Source organism: Excalfactoria chinensis, chromosome 15, assembly GCF_039878825.1.
Source record: "Excalfactoria chinensis isolate bCotChi1 chromosome 15, bCotChi1.hap2, whole genome shotgun sequence".
In the NCBI taxonomy this organism is placed as follows: Eukaryota; Metazoa; Chordata; class Aves; order Galliformes; family Phasianidae; genus Excalfactoria; species Excalfactoria chinensis.
Window position 1 is genome coordinate 513,609 of NC_092839.1, and position 13,940 is coordinate 527,548.

The 13,940-nt window shown below is 46.7% G+C and overlaps 1 protein-coding gene across 6 annotated transcripts in view; it reads left to right on the plus strand.

The window, feature by feature from the left end:
• The first annotated feature begins 335 nt into the window (after positions 1-335).
• NCOA6 (nuclear receptor coactivator 6) overlaps positions 336-13,940 on the plus strand; it is a 40,969-nt gene continuing 27,364 nt past the window's right edge. For all 6 annotated transcript variants that reach the window (XR_011905328.1, XR_011905329.1, XM_072349778.1 and 3 more), the window contains exons 1-5: positions 336-518; positions 9,340-9,496; positions 9,584-9,858; positions 12,592-12,747; positions 13,323-13,445. Coding sequence is in view for 4 of the 6 variants with exons in the window: in XM_072349778.1 (XP_072205879.1) it covers positions 9,594-9,858; positions 12,592-12,747; positions 13,323-13,445 (544 nt within the window). In the remaining 2 variants the exon portion in view is untranslated. The remainder of the gene's footprint in view (positions 519-9,339; positions 9,497-9,583; positions 9,859-12,591; positions 12,748-13,322; positions 13,446-13,940) is intronic.

Sequence of the window (13,940 nt, forward strand, 5' to 3'; positions counted from 1 at the left end):
AGAGCGCCCCGCAGGCGGCGACGGCCGTTCCCCCGGGCCCGGCCGGACCCGGTTCCGACAGCGCCGCGGGACGGACGGCGCCGAGGCCCCGCCGACCCCTCGCGGAAGGCGGCTCCCCGCCGCCAGTGCGCGGGCCGGGACCGCGCGACGCCGCCGGCAGCGTCCGCTCGGCGCGGCGATGAAGGAGAGCGGGGATCGCGGAGCGGCGATCGCGGAGCGTGGAGCCGCCCCGGGCCCGCGCGGCGGAACCCCCCCCCTCCCGGCGCAGCGCGCTCGGACGCAGGCGCGGGCGGCGCGGGGCGGGCGGTCACGTGGCGCGCGGCGGAGCGGCGGGAGGCGGAGCGGCGGCGGCGGCCTGCGGAGGGTGTCCGGGCGCCCCAGGGCCGACCGCGACCTCCCGCCCCCGCCGTCACGGGGCGCGGACTCCGCGCGCCCCCGGTCGCACAGGCGGTCCTCGTCCTCCCCCGCGCGGTCGCGGAGCGGGCACGAAGGCGGCGGAGCGGCGACACCGGCACCAGGTGAGGGCGGGGCGGCCCGGGGCCTCTCGGCGGCACGGGCGGGACGAGCGTGGCGGGGCGGAAGCGGCGGCCGGGGTGTCAGGCCCGGAGCGGAGCCTGGCCGGGACGAGCCGGCTCGACGCGGCGCGGGGCCGCCCGGCGCTCCCCGTGCTCGGGCCCGCCGCCGGGTGGGGTTGCCGGGCCGCGCTCAGCCGCAGGGTTCGGGGCTGCCCTCGGACGGGAGTCCCGAGCCGGGCCGCGTCGTTGGGCCCCGCTCGGGCCGCGGCCTGAGCCCCGGGGCTCCGCCCGCGGCCGCACCGCGGCCTGCGGAGCTCTCGGTCCGGGCCCAGCCGGCAGTGCGCAGCCCCGGGAGGAGGAAAGCGGCTCTCGCTGAAGCCGTATGAAGCCGCTGTCGGCTCGGGCGCTGTTTCTGGGGTCGGTTCTTTGGCGGGTGTCACGAAGATGTCAGAGGGTGCGTTGACGTTTCTTTCAGCCCCAGCTTTTGTTTGCATTTCTCTGTAACTCGCCGGTGTAGCGATCTCCTGGTCTTGTAGTCTCGGTGCGCCTCTGTCTTTCTCCAAGTTCGATTTCTTTCAGAAAGCCCGACCTTCCTTTTTTTCCCCTGTCTGGTGCGGAAGGAGCAGCGCTGAGCTGTGTGCCTCGGGATGGGGGCTGCTCGGCCAGCTCTGTGTTCTGTGGGTCTTGCTGCTTACATCAGGTGGTGTGCGGCAACATTATGCTGTTCTGGTAAAGAAATAGCTGCTTCTTTTAAAACGTGTGGGAGAACATGAGAAACCCAGGCCTCTACCTGCATTTGTAAACTGAGTATTAATGCTTTCAGTTTTCAGTTGCTTAAATACTTGAAACCTGGGGCAATAGCGTTGCGTTCCAATGAACATTTGTACTATCACGCAGTTCTTAGCTGTGGTACTGCCAAAGGTCGCATACCTTTGTAGCAGATGTTAAATGTCTTAAACTCATAACTAGGTCATTGAATGGGTTTACAGCGTGTTTTTAGTTTTGAATACTGTACTGATTGCTTTCGGAAGGAAACTGGAGTTGCTGTTGAGTTACACAGATACGCTGTGTTTAAGAGTTTTGCAAAGGCAGAAGGTTTGCTGCCAAGGACACTGAGGAGCGAAGGTGGCTGTAACAGTTAGATTGGAGTGGAAATAGAGCTGTTACAGGTCATTTGTGTCCCTCTGAAGGGCAGGGAACTTGGTGTTGGTGTCTCTTTCAAAACCATGTGGCCTCTATTGAGAAATACAAGTGCGACAATGTACAGGGAGCTCCCACTGGATGAACAGCAGGGCTTAAAGCTGAGAGTCTGTCCTGCATGGCAGAAATTGTGTTCAGACAAACTCATTCCTTAATGTTGGCCAGAACAGAAGCTATGGGAAAGAATGCTTAGAACTGGAAAGCAAAGGGGTGGAAATTGAAAGAAAAATAATGCTAGACATATACAGACCTGAGGCAGGGAAGATCCATCTCTGTATTCCAGGTGAGAGGTTTTCCATCTGGCTAACAGGTGGAACTTTTGTCATGTTTGCTTTATGGAGGCAGTGGTTGCTGTGTGTTCTGTCTGCCTCTTGCTCTGCCCTGTTTGCAATCTTTTGGTGGCCTCGGAGTGAAACGGTTGTTTTGCAGCAGCAGCCGTCCCACACAGGTGATGTTTCAGCCCCCACAGCCTGTGTATGGCTTAGATTGTGCATCTTGGTAGCTGAAGGCTTCCCTTGGGATAATGTGTGACACTGAATATTTGTGGCCTAATCAGAAGGAAAGGAGGGGGGTAAGGCTGGGCTTTGGACTGCACAGAGAGGAGGTAGAGGAAACTTTCCAGAGGTCCGAGAGCATAGGTTTTTCATCTGCCAGCAGGGCTTGTTGTCCTTGCAATGTGTCCTGGGTCATTAGTTGATGCTGCTGACAACCCGCCTGCCTTTGGAACAGCATTTCCAAGTCTGGTGGTGATGTCCTTAAAGTAGGAATAAGAGATGAATACTGGTGTCTACGTATAGGGACCTCGATGTTGTGTCACAGTAAATAACTCTTCGTGTATTTAGGGAAGGAGGAGCAGTCTGCTGCAGAGTTTACCTGAAGAAGGGAGGTGCTCAGGGTGTCCTGCAGCGTGACAGTCATTGTTTTGGGACTGAGGGGGCTGCTCCCTTCTACAGCTTCAGAGAGCAGAGGGCTTTGGGTCAGATTTGTACAGCAGTTAAAAAGTAGAGCAGAAGAGCTGTGCCTTGTCTAAATTGATTTGTCGTTATACAAACTGATACTGGAACAGGAAGATGCCTGTAGTGAGTTGTGTATGCGGGAGTCTGAATTTGAAGTCTGCAGCTTGTGAAAAGGAATGATACAGTTACTCTCACCAAAAGATGCATGCTGCTAACTTCTCCAAGTCCTGTGTACATCCTTTTAGTTTTGTAGTTTTTACTCTTTTAATAGTTAAATATGTGGGACCTTCCAAGACTTGGGAGCTGGTATGGGGTTCCATCTCTGGGCAGTTCTTACAGAGCCTGCATCACATGTAAGCCCCTGTGTCCTGCACTCCTGCAAGGCACGCTCATAAGCCTCCTTCCTTACTGTAAGGTAAAAGGAAACCATGAAGAATCATTTTTGCTGGTGAAGAATAGCACTGGACAAGAAATAGCTGTGCAGCATAGGAAGGTGTTCCTTCTGAGGTTTTCTTCAGGCCCTCTCCATCCCACACTAATACACTGCTAATTCTTTTGCATCTGTTTTACCATAGAGACCACAGTGTGGCTCTTAATGTGACAATACTTTCAGGATTTCATTTTGCCAAAAGCTTCAGAGAGTGCAGAATGTGCAGAAAGCTTTTATGTAGTCAGAGAGTCTCAGAACAACCTCGATTTTATCAAAAGCTATCCCTGCTTAATGTGGCATTCATGATTTTGGTCATTTTCTTTCTCTTCAGAACAAGCGTTCTCCTTACTGAGCACCTTGTGTCAAAGGAGTTACTTTTAAGCCATTTACATTATGTTTAATTTTTTTCTTCATGCTTCACAGTGTCTCAGGATTTTATAAATCCTGTGAAATTTAATGGGCTTCCACTGCACAGAGAAGAGCCTGGTGAAGAATACTGCAGTAAATAAGAGGCAGAGGTTCCAGTCAGACTTCAGTTCAGGACTGACAGTCACAGGAATACCTGATTGTTGTACCAGCATTTATGAACATCAGTGAGGGCTCTGGGGATAAAAGCCACGTGTGAGGCTTGTTGGCCCAGACTGCTTTGGCTGGTGGGGATTGGTTCAACCTGAGATAAGAAGCCTGTCACCACCATACATTGGCTGGGTTGCTACTTGACAAGGGGGTTTCTCATAGCCCTCAGGAGGTGAGATCAAATGGTTTCTTGTCAAGATGCATCTAAGGTTAAATAGCTTCTCATTTTACTTACTTGCCAATTGCATTGATGGGCCTTAATGAACAGTTACCAACTGCACAGTTCTGTCACGGTGTTTATCTATTACAGGCTGTGGTACTTTTCTTCCAGATAGCAATATCCTTAATGCCTGACGTTAGTTACACCATGCAGTCTGCAGCTTCTGCAAGGAGTGCCTGTGCTGCATGGGCTCACACGCAGGGCTGGGAACCTCCTGGGGTCCTCTTCAGCTCTTAAACCCGGTGATCTCTCCATTTGGTTACTTAGCTTGCTCTGGAGTTAGCACTGGATTTTGTTTTTAGAGCAGCGTTGGTGATGGAGGCTGTTGGCTTCTGCTGAATTAAGAATGAGTTGCCCAGATGGAGAAGTGTCCGCAGCAGAATGGCTGTAGCTGTTGAGTTTAAGCACAGCTCATGAACTTCAGCTTCATAAAGCCTTAAAAACGCAAATGTTCCACTAAGCAATGTGCATCAGAATGCACGTGAACATGCATTGCAGCCATCTGTGGTCTTTCATCTTTCAGAAAAACACAGGTTTTACTTGTTTTGTGCCTGAAGGCTGTGGAAGTGTAGTGGAAAAATATGGGAATAGAGGAAAGCCGTGCATCAGGATGAATGAAGCCTGCCTTCTTGTGGGATTAGCTTCATTGACATTTGAGCAAGCATCAGATCAAACCGGGCCTTTTTATGTTGATTGAACTCTTTACCGGGTTGTCTGGATGGATTCTTTGCTGTCTGTGAAGGTATCTGCTCAGTGCTTGGGCACTCCCAAGGTCTCTGTCAGATCACTTACTGCAAGGAAAGCTGGAGGAAACACTCTAATGCTGATGAGTGACTTTCCATAACCAAACTTATATTGCTGAGTGCTCAGGGGAACAGAGGCAGCAGCAGCCAACATCTTCCTCCCAAGCACCTCGTTCTGCCCTGCAGCCACTGTGGCAGCCCTGCTGCAGTCTGTGGTCCATCTGCTTTGTGGCACACAGCGCACAGCCTTGTGGCCGCACTGCAGGGAGCGTCCTGCTGTGAAAAGGGAGAGAAGTTGGCACACATTTGCTTAATCTGCATTTTGAGTTTCGGCCTGTGAAATTTCAATACCATTCCCTGAACGCATTTCAGATTTTGGTTGGTTTGTCAGCTTGATATTGTGGCATTTACCAGTGTAAATGTACATGTAATCACCAGTGTAGCTGGAACCAGCTGCATTATCCTCATGCTTTAGCCACTGAGATTCTTTGCTTGGCCCTACGCTGCTCCTTGAATTAGGATGTGAAGAGACACTATAAGTTACCAGAGGTCCAGGAGTGGTAGGTAGCAATGAAAGGTGCTGCAAAGCATGTGTGATGTGATGTAGCGTAAGTAGTGCGTCCCTTTGGGGCTGCTGGGCTAGCAAAAACGCCAAGCACAATACTGAGGGACTTTAAAGGGATTTTTCTCTTTTCTAGGTAGAAAATACCCAATTTCAGCTTTGTTTTTCTGAGTTTTGTTCCCTCACCTGCTGCCACGCTGATGGGCAGGTTGTGTGTGAGAAGGATTTGTGCTCAAAGAATATCACTGCAACACTGCTATGAAACCCCTGTTTTGGTTTTGCTGAAGCCGCCGCTTTACTGCTGTGCTTTCGTTGCACTGACAGGTTGGAGTGTGTGGAGGGGAAGCCATGAACAGGAGCAGGATCCAGGCATGGTTCACCTCACTCTGTTGGCCATCTGTGGCAGAAACATCCCACTGAGGTGCTTGTGTGCGCCCATGGTGTGCATTGGTGGGGGGTCAGCTTGAGCTGGAGGGGTCTGCCTGGGATAAGGCAGCTCACAGCTGTAGCAGTGCATTGTTGTGCTTGTTTCATATTCCCTTTTCTATTTCTCTTACAATGAACTACCTCCAGAAGGGTTTATCTTGAATTGAAAGAGGACAAGTGGGGCATTAGTGTGGATAAAACTTGCTCTGTTTTGTCAGCCAAAAGGAGTGTGCAGTGAATGGTTTTTTACCTGTGAGGAAAGGTCAGTTTTTCTAAATCCTGGCTCTGAGTGTTTGCTGTTTATGTTGGGGTGGAGTCAAAAGCCCTACTTGCAGACGATAGACAAGGGCAGGATTTGCTGCAGAGCTGTGTTCATTGTGGAAAGTCACGCATTTTTGTAACTTTGTAGCCTTGTCTATGGATCACGGAGACTTTCTTCCAGGATGCCATTTTTGGGAGTTACTGTTTCACACCATTGCCCAGCCTAGGATTAAGTGGAGACAGAAAATAAAGTAGTGGAAATCTGTGTTGGAAGGTGAGGGAAGGATATATTGCATTTGAATCTGAATGCCTGGAAACAAGTATGTAATTTTGGTGTTTGCACCATAGCCCCCTTGTGTATGAACCATGGAATGAATCGCAGAATCACAGACTGGCTTGGCTTGGAAGGCATGTCAAGAATCAGGGAAGTGTTAGTGATGCTGGATGTGTTGGTTGTTGTTTGGTTGGTTGTTGTTGTTGTTTTGTTTGTTTGTTTGTTTTGTTTTTTGTTTTTTTGTTTTTTTCCCCCAGTTTCCTTTTATTCCCATTAAGTTTTTTCAGAAACATCCTTCAGTGAAGGCAGAAGCAGGGAGGGTCCTTTGGAAATTATGTTGCAACTTGATGCTGTCAAAGCCTTTTTCTTCTCACTGTCAGTTCTGGATTCCCTGAAGGACTTGATTGTAGTCTCATTTCTGGACTGATTTTTTTTTTTCTTCTTGTTCCTGGTTTCAGCAGCTTTAAATAATTGCTACTGTGTGGATGAGGGCTGTGCTCTGTGCCAGCTTCTGGCATCTGCTCATGAAGGACACCAGCCCATCCATCCTTCTGGTTCTTCCATGCTTGTGAAGGAACTGCTCTTGCCCTTTCCACTTACTGGACAAAGCCTTGCTGTGCTTTACTTGACTTGCATAGTGCAAGTGGGATAGGAAGAAGGAGACATAAAGGCTTCAAGCTCTGCATAACAGGAGGGTATAACCATAAGTTGGAATATTTTGAGCTTGTCTCAGGACATAACTATCAAGGCACAGCTCATTTTGTCCTGCTTCCATCTGGTGGGGCTGGAGCCAACATTTTCCAGCACTCAGCTGCCCCAGCTAGCTGCTGCAGGCTGGCTCTGATCTGCTCTGATCCCCTCTCCTGGGTTCCCACTAGGATTGCTAAGCACTGTCCCATCATGTGGCACTGGATCTGTGCTGTGGGCTCCTGCTGTAGGCCCAGGCTGCCTGCTGTGGCAGCCACAGCTCAGGCTGTTCTGCAGTTCTGCACATTGATTCCAGTGTGACTCTTAGTCATGAGGGCTGCAGTACCGGCCTGCTGGCAGCTACATGAAGTTACCAGCATTGCTGCAGGACCGGGACTTTACTGTGTGTGCTTAGACCTGAAGGGTTTTGGTTTTATTCTTTTTTTTTTTTTTTTCAGGGGGAGAAGGAGAATGGGGGCTGGAAGGGCTAAGGGAGGAGTGTTGAATGAAGATCCTTGCTAATTGTGCTTGTGGGCTGGCTTCTGATTTATGGCAGTCAACCTTATAACCAGGGGATTACAGAATTTGTTAGCAAGAGGGATGCAGCTGGGATTCATTTGGCTTGGGGATGGAAGACAGGCCGTGTTCTGCCCAAAGAGGAACATTTCACAAATCATCGCTTCCTCCTGTCGTGGTTGGTATAAATCCTACGTGAGCATAGAAGCAGGCCAAACTGCATGTTTGAGAGGCGTCTCTAAAGCTGCCACAGGTCCTTTGGGCACTAACATTCAAAATAAAAGCACAGTGTTATTTATTTACAGAGGAAAGGTCGTTTCCTTCGTCTTTGGGGCTGTAGGAAATACTCGTGCTTCTCAGTGAAGGTAGAACATTCCCCCTCTGAGTACTTGTACGTATTTTGAACATTTAAAACCTTGTGTATTGATCCAATATTTCTCTTCCTGAAAAGTTTATATGTGTTTTGTAGGTATTTGTTTTGTTATTTTCAGAAGATGAAGCTTGTTTTTCACAGGGTGCTCATTCAGTCCCCGGTGTGGTTGTCCCTAAGGCTGTTGCTTATGTTGGGCTCCAAGCACCTTCCTTCCAGAAGTCAGAGTATGTGTAATGAATTATGTAGCGTGACCTGTGGTTAGGGAAACCAGCCCGGCCCTGCCAAGGACACTCACCACTCTTTTGCACATGAAAATCAATTAAACCAACTTTTCTGCAGATGGTTATCAGTTGTATCCTTGTTACCTGGGCACGTGATGCGGAGCTGGAGTTTGACTCAGTGCAGCTGCTGAGCTCTCAGAGCTGTGATTTCACTACAGAGCTGAGGATAAAAGAGTCTGGAGAACAAAAAAAAGAATGTAATCGTATGACAGCACTGTGGAAATGCATGGGAAGTATTTTTACTTTCAGTGCAGACTGCAAAAGAACATGGATGACAAAACCACCTGTGTTTGCAATCCCAAACATGAGCGGTGTTTCGGAGCAGAGGCCTGCTATCGCAGCAGGGTGGAGTGTGCTGGGTTAGGTGGCTGTCCCAGTGTAAGCCTTTCTAACATGGCTACTTTCTGTATGAAGAAAGGCTTTTTTTTTCCAGCTGCTATCCGCAGTTCACCTTTAATCTCCTACTTGTGGTTTTAATTTGTGTTGGGAACTTGAACCTCTGCCAAGAAGCTGGTCTGCATCCCATTGGAGCATCCTGAACTGAGTGCTTCTGTTGGGCCATGCTGAATGCCAACAGCTTGGGACTTGCGTGGTCTTGGCAGCATCGCCTGTTGGTTTGATTTGTTAATCACGGTGGTGGGCAGGAACTGGTCCCTTTCTGTATTGATTCTTGATGTGGATGCTTGGAATTGCATAAGAAATATTTGCTGAGTGTTGTGTGTGAGACCGCTGTGGGGGTCCGGCTGACTCATGGGGTCCTGCTGCCCTGTCATGGCTGCAGGCAAAGCGGAGGAGTGTGAATCTCAATAAATGCTACTCTTCTGTCTCAGATTGCACCTCTGCATAGGTAACATCCTAATGTAACTGCAGTTTATTGTGTTTTCTTGGAGCGAGAAGTATCGGGCACATGACTTGTTTTATTTAATTCCACTAGAAGATGGGGAAGTTGTGGGCTACCATTGAGGCAGTATATTTCAAGCTGTAATGTGAATAAGCAGTTGAGAACACCTAAACTTTCACTAAGCAAGCATTGTGTGCTTAGGAGTTCTCTGGATGAGTAAAATTCTCATCAAGTGCTGACTGTCTTCTGGTGCTGTGGCTTTCCTACTGCTTTGTTGTACAGAGCATCTGCAATCCCTACAATTATGTTTGGTGGTTCTCCCCCCAGCCTCCCTGCAATTAAAGTGTTGCTGAGTGCCTCTTAGTTTCCTGGCAGCCAAGCATTGCAGGGTTGTTATGGATTCCTGTTTGTCCTCTGTATGATGTGGAGATGAGAGTAATTGATTTTATTTACCCTTCCCTTTTTCTCTATCATTTAGGTCAGCTGGAATACCGCTCCAGTCACATGTGGAAGGATTCTGTCAGGAAACCACCAACTTCTGTTTGTTCTGGTGGACAAACAGCTCGGCTGCTGCGATGGCTGCGCTGCTTGGAGTCGCGCTGTTTGTCTCGCAGGCCCTAGCACAGGGTCACCCGGTAGGCTTTCTCTCTGTGTTCTTTGCACACTGTTGAGTGCAGTTGTTTGTGTCTTTGCACATTGTAATTTACTTCTTTCCTCCAAAGTATCTTCTGAATGTCTGACTGGCTCCCTTTGTTGGACACAATGGTTTTGGATGACCTACCAAACGTGGGAGATACATGTGCCTCCTTGTACTCCTCGGCTATGGAAGACTTAGAGGTGGATTTGGATTCAGGACTGGAGGAAGACGAACTGAAACAGGAGGCTGCTCCTGAAGATTCCACAATCTTTGTAGCTTTTAAAGGAGATATAAGGGATAGAGACTTTGAACAGAAACTGAGTGTTATATTGGAGAATGTACCTGGCCTTCTACATATGGGTAATGTACTTTCTTATTTTTCAACTGTCCTTAAAATAATTAGTGACATAATCAGAGTGCTTGTAAAAAGAAATAGATTGCCATTTTCTAGTTAATTGGATGGTTGACTGGGCTTGTTCTTAGTGCTTCCGGGTCCTGTTCTTCTCAGGGGCACTAAGTACAAGTTTCTGCAGTTACTCCTTTGTTTAAAACTGATCTAATTAGTATGTTCATTCATTCTGGTTTGGTTCCAGTGTTTTACTTGTTTTTGTTTTTTTTCTCTTCCATTTCTCTCAATTACATATTGTTCTTTTGTATGAAAGTGAAACCAAACTTGTCCAAACAGGATGTGCTTTTTAGTATCAAAACCATCCGATTTAAACCTCTGCAGTTGAGAATAGATTCACTCCGAAATAACTGGGCCTGTTAAGTCATTACTGCCACTTAGCTGCTGCACTGACTTCAACTACCAGACTTTTTCTGAAGTGGTCAGAATGGAGCATCATCACACGGCCTTGTGTGCACACTCTGTGGACAGGCTTCCCTAGTTCATTAGTAATACAGGCCATTGGAACAGCAATGTCTTTAATCAGCATATCTACATTTGGGAAAAAAAACCATCTGTCTACTGTCTCAGTATCTTTGCACAGGGACTTGTGATGATTAACTATAGCTGTTTCATTATGTAGTCTCTCTCACACAAAAACAGTCTTTCTGGATGGGTGCAGTGTTGGGGTGGTTTGGGTCAGTGTGCTTGCATCAGCAATTTGCTCTCTCCCCACTGGTCAGCCCAGCAATGCTCCTCTGCTAGTCACTGGAGGAGACTGATGTATGTTACTGAACAGTCAAGGTGACTGCTTGCTGTTAGTATAGTCTGCTACAGAAACAGGTAAACCAAGGAGGGTTGCCTTAAATGCAGCAGCAGGTGCATACACAGCAGCACCATGAAGTACAGGACCGCAGCAGCGCTGCTCTGCTTTGGCTTATTATGATATAATGCAGCCTAAAAGCCACATCATTACCAGTATGAGCTCTCTCTTCTCCTTCCTGCTGTATATGAACCAAGCTTTTCCTGAGAACCGGCGGTCACTGTCCCATCATGCTGCTTTTTTTGCATGTTCTTTTGCAATCACATAGTACAAAGAAGAGCCCACTGTTCTTTTAAAGGCAGTCAGTCTTTGTGTTTAAAGAAACTGAATTTTGTGGACTAGATTTTAAAACGTTACTTATTTCTTCATAGTGCAGAGTACCACTTCTGAAAACTAACTTCTGGCTTCTGAATAAACAAGTCAAATTTCTGGGTCACTTTGTTTTTGGCTTTCCATTTTCTCCAGTCATAGTTGGTTGGAATTGATGGCTTTGGTTGTTGGGCTCTGAAGGAAGTTATAAAGCTGTGATAAGGCAAATTTCCACTGGTTTGAGCTGTATCCTATAGGTAGTTAAGGTGATATGGCTAGCAGCGGTGTAACTGGTGCAGTGCTTTGATGGGAGCAAATTCAATCTGTGTCTGCGTGGAGTTGTCTTTGTTACATACAGGCATCTGTATGCTGCATTCATTCTAAATATTAAGGGCAGGATTAATGATTCAAGCTTCAGCTGAGAAAGCAAAAAACAAATTTTTAAAAGTCAACGTGTTTGAAATGATCGGTGTGGTGAGTTATTTAAGCTGATTCAGAAGAAGACAGGATATTCAAAATGTCAGGTTAATGAATCATATTGGTTTAGACTTGGCAGGTTCGATGATTGCAAAATGAGAGCTCAGATACCAACATGTAGAGGTACTGAAACTGATAATGCGTTTGTTATACATGAAGTGTTGGAACGCTGATCAGACTCAATATAGCACCACTCAGACCTGTATCAGAGAGGGTTTTCAACTTCTGTCACCTGTCCTGCTAAAGAGGACAAACTGAATACTGCCATTACTACAAGCAGCAGGAGGGTTTCAGTGAAGTAGTTGGGACAAGATAGGGATGAGCTACTGGCACTGTTAAGCAATGTGTTCTTAGGGAACACAAAGCAAGCTCCCACAGGTCTGCTGTTCTTCCTTGTCAAAAAGCTTGACATTGGAAGCCTGTAATTCTGTATTAGGAATCTAGCCTTTTCTTACCCCAAACAGCATTTTGTAGGAATGTTTTCATAGAATCACAAGGTTGGAAAGGACCTACAAGATCAGCTAGTCCAACCGTCCTCCCTTTACCATACCTACAGAAAACCCCTAAACTGTATCTCCTAGTTCTTTGTCCAGATGCTTCTTGAACACTGCCAGGGATGGCGACTGCACCACCTCCCTGGGCAGGCTATTCCAGTGCCTGACCACTGTCTGAGAGAAAAAGTTCCTTCTTATGTCCAGTCATACAACTTCAGATCCATATTTTTCAACATTGCTGGCTTATCTCTTTGCCTGTTCCCACCTGTTACTTCTAAAAGGATTGATTTGTATAGAAGCACTCATACATAGAACAGACTTACAGAATATCTGCGACTAAATATTTAGTACAACTTCAGTATGGTTTCTGCAGCAGTTTGAGCATCTCTGTTCAGCATCACTGAATAATGCGGTAGGAGTGAATGGAATACCAGAAAGGCTTCACTGGTGCTGGCCTACAAAAAACATCTCACAAGTGTCTTACAGAGTGAATGCGAGGGTTTCATTCTTGTATTCGCATTTTTCACACAGCTTGTACACAAACAGTTCTATTAAGTCCCTTGCAATATATGCTTTGTGGTAACTGTGGCCTTTTCTCTTTTAAGAATCCAACAAGTTAAAGCTGCAGAAAATAGAGCCCTGGAACAGCGTACGTGTCACCTTTAACATACCCCGTGAAGCAGCGGAGCGGCTGCGCATTCTGGCTCAGAATAATAACCAACAGCTCCGTGATTTGGGGATTCTCTCAGTTCAGATTGAAGGTATTTCATGGTTAATTTGTTTTCCTGGGCGTTATAATGAATACACACTAAAATTTTAAGTGATTTTGTGTACTTGGTTAATGTTACGAATCTTGTAATTCAGCAGTTTGGAGAATAGTTTTGATGAAAAGGGACTGCGAGGCTTTTATTCTTCTGAGAATAGGTATAATAATAATAATAAACACAGTCGCTGGAAATTCCTTAAGCACCAGAAAAACCTACTGAAGAATGTTCTTGAGAGTGTTACTAGCACAATGTGCCCTGTTCCCGATTGGTTCCTATGAGGATTTTTAAAACAAATTTTCAGCAAAGTTCACTACTGAAATATCCATCCCAGACAGCTGTTCAGGAGCACAGTGAGGATGAAATTGAAGGCACTTAGTGCTTTCTGTGCTGCTGTCTTTTCTTAAAATTGAAACATAAAGATGAGGGTATTCTGCATAACTTGTGAAGTGCATATTGTAGGTAAAGTTTGTTCTTCCTTCCTTGACATTTTTTAAATGTCCTTTCGAAGGTGTCTGTATTCTGCTTTCCTGTATATCATTCAATTCCCCCAACTTCTGTATTACTTCTAGGGGAAGGTGCTATCAACTTAGCTTTAGCTCAAAATAGAAGCCAAGATGTCCGAATCAATGGGCCTCTGGGAGCAAACAACTCAGTACGAATGGAAACTGGATTTCCCATGCAAGGGGGACAAGGTAAGTTGCTTTTGAAGGGAATGATTTAGATTTACAAAGCTTGAATGTATTCAACGTATCATGAAACTTCACTGGTCACAGCAATTATTGTTCAAAGAGTTATGGTTGCTATGAAACTTCTGTGTGTTCTTGTTTCTGTACTGTCTAATTCCAGGTCATATAAATCATTGGGTGCATTTTCTGTATTGACTCTGGAGTGATTTGACTACTGTGGGTTTTTTGGCTTTTTTGAATCTTTTTTTTATTAGAGGCTGTAAAATCACTTTAATCTTGCAGAGTGACTTCACTTTAAAATATGCAGAGATTACGACACAGCATTTGTACAGAATTTGGCATAAACCTTGATTCAGAGCAGAAGAGTAAGCTGTTGTAGATGAAATCTGTTGTGATGAAGTGAAGGACAGGGCACTGTCATTATTGTTTGTCTCTTTATCTTTGGATGGCCTTCTGAGATCTGATCATGGAGAATTAGATTTCTTTGAGAGGTAAAGTTTT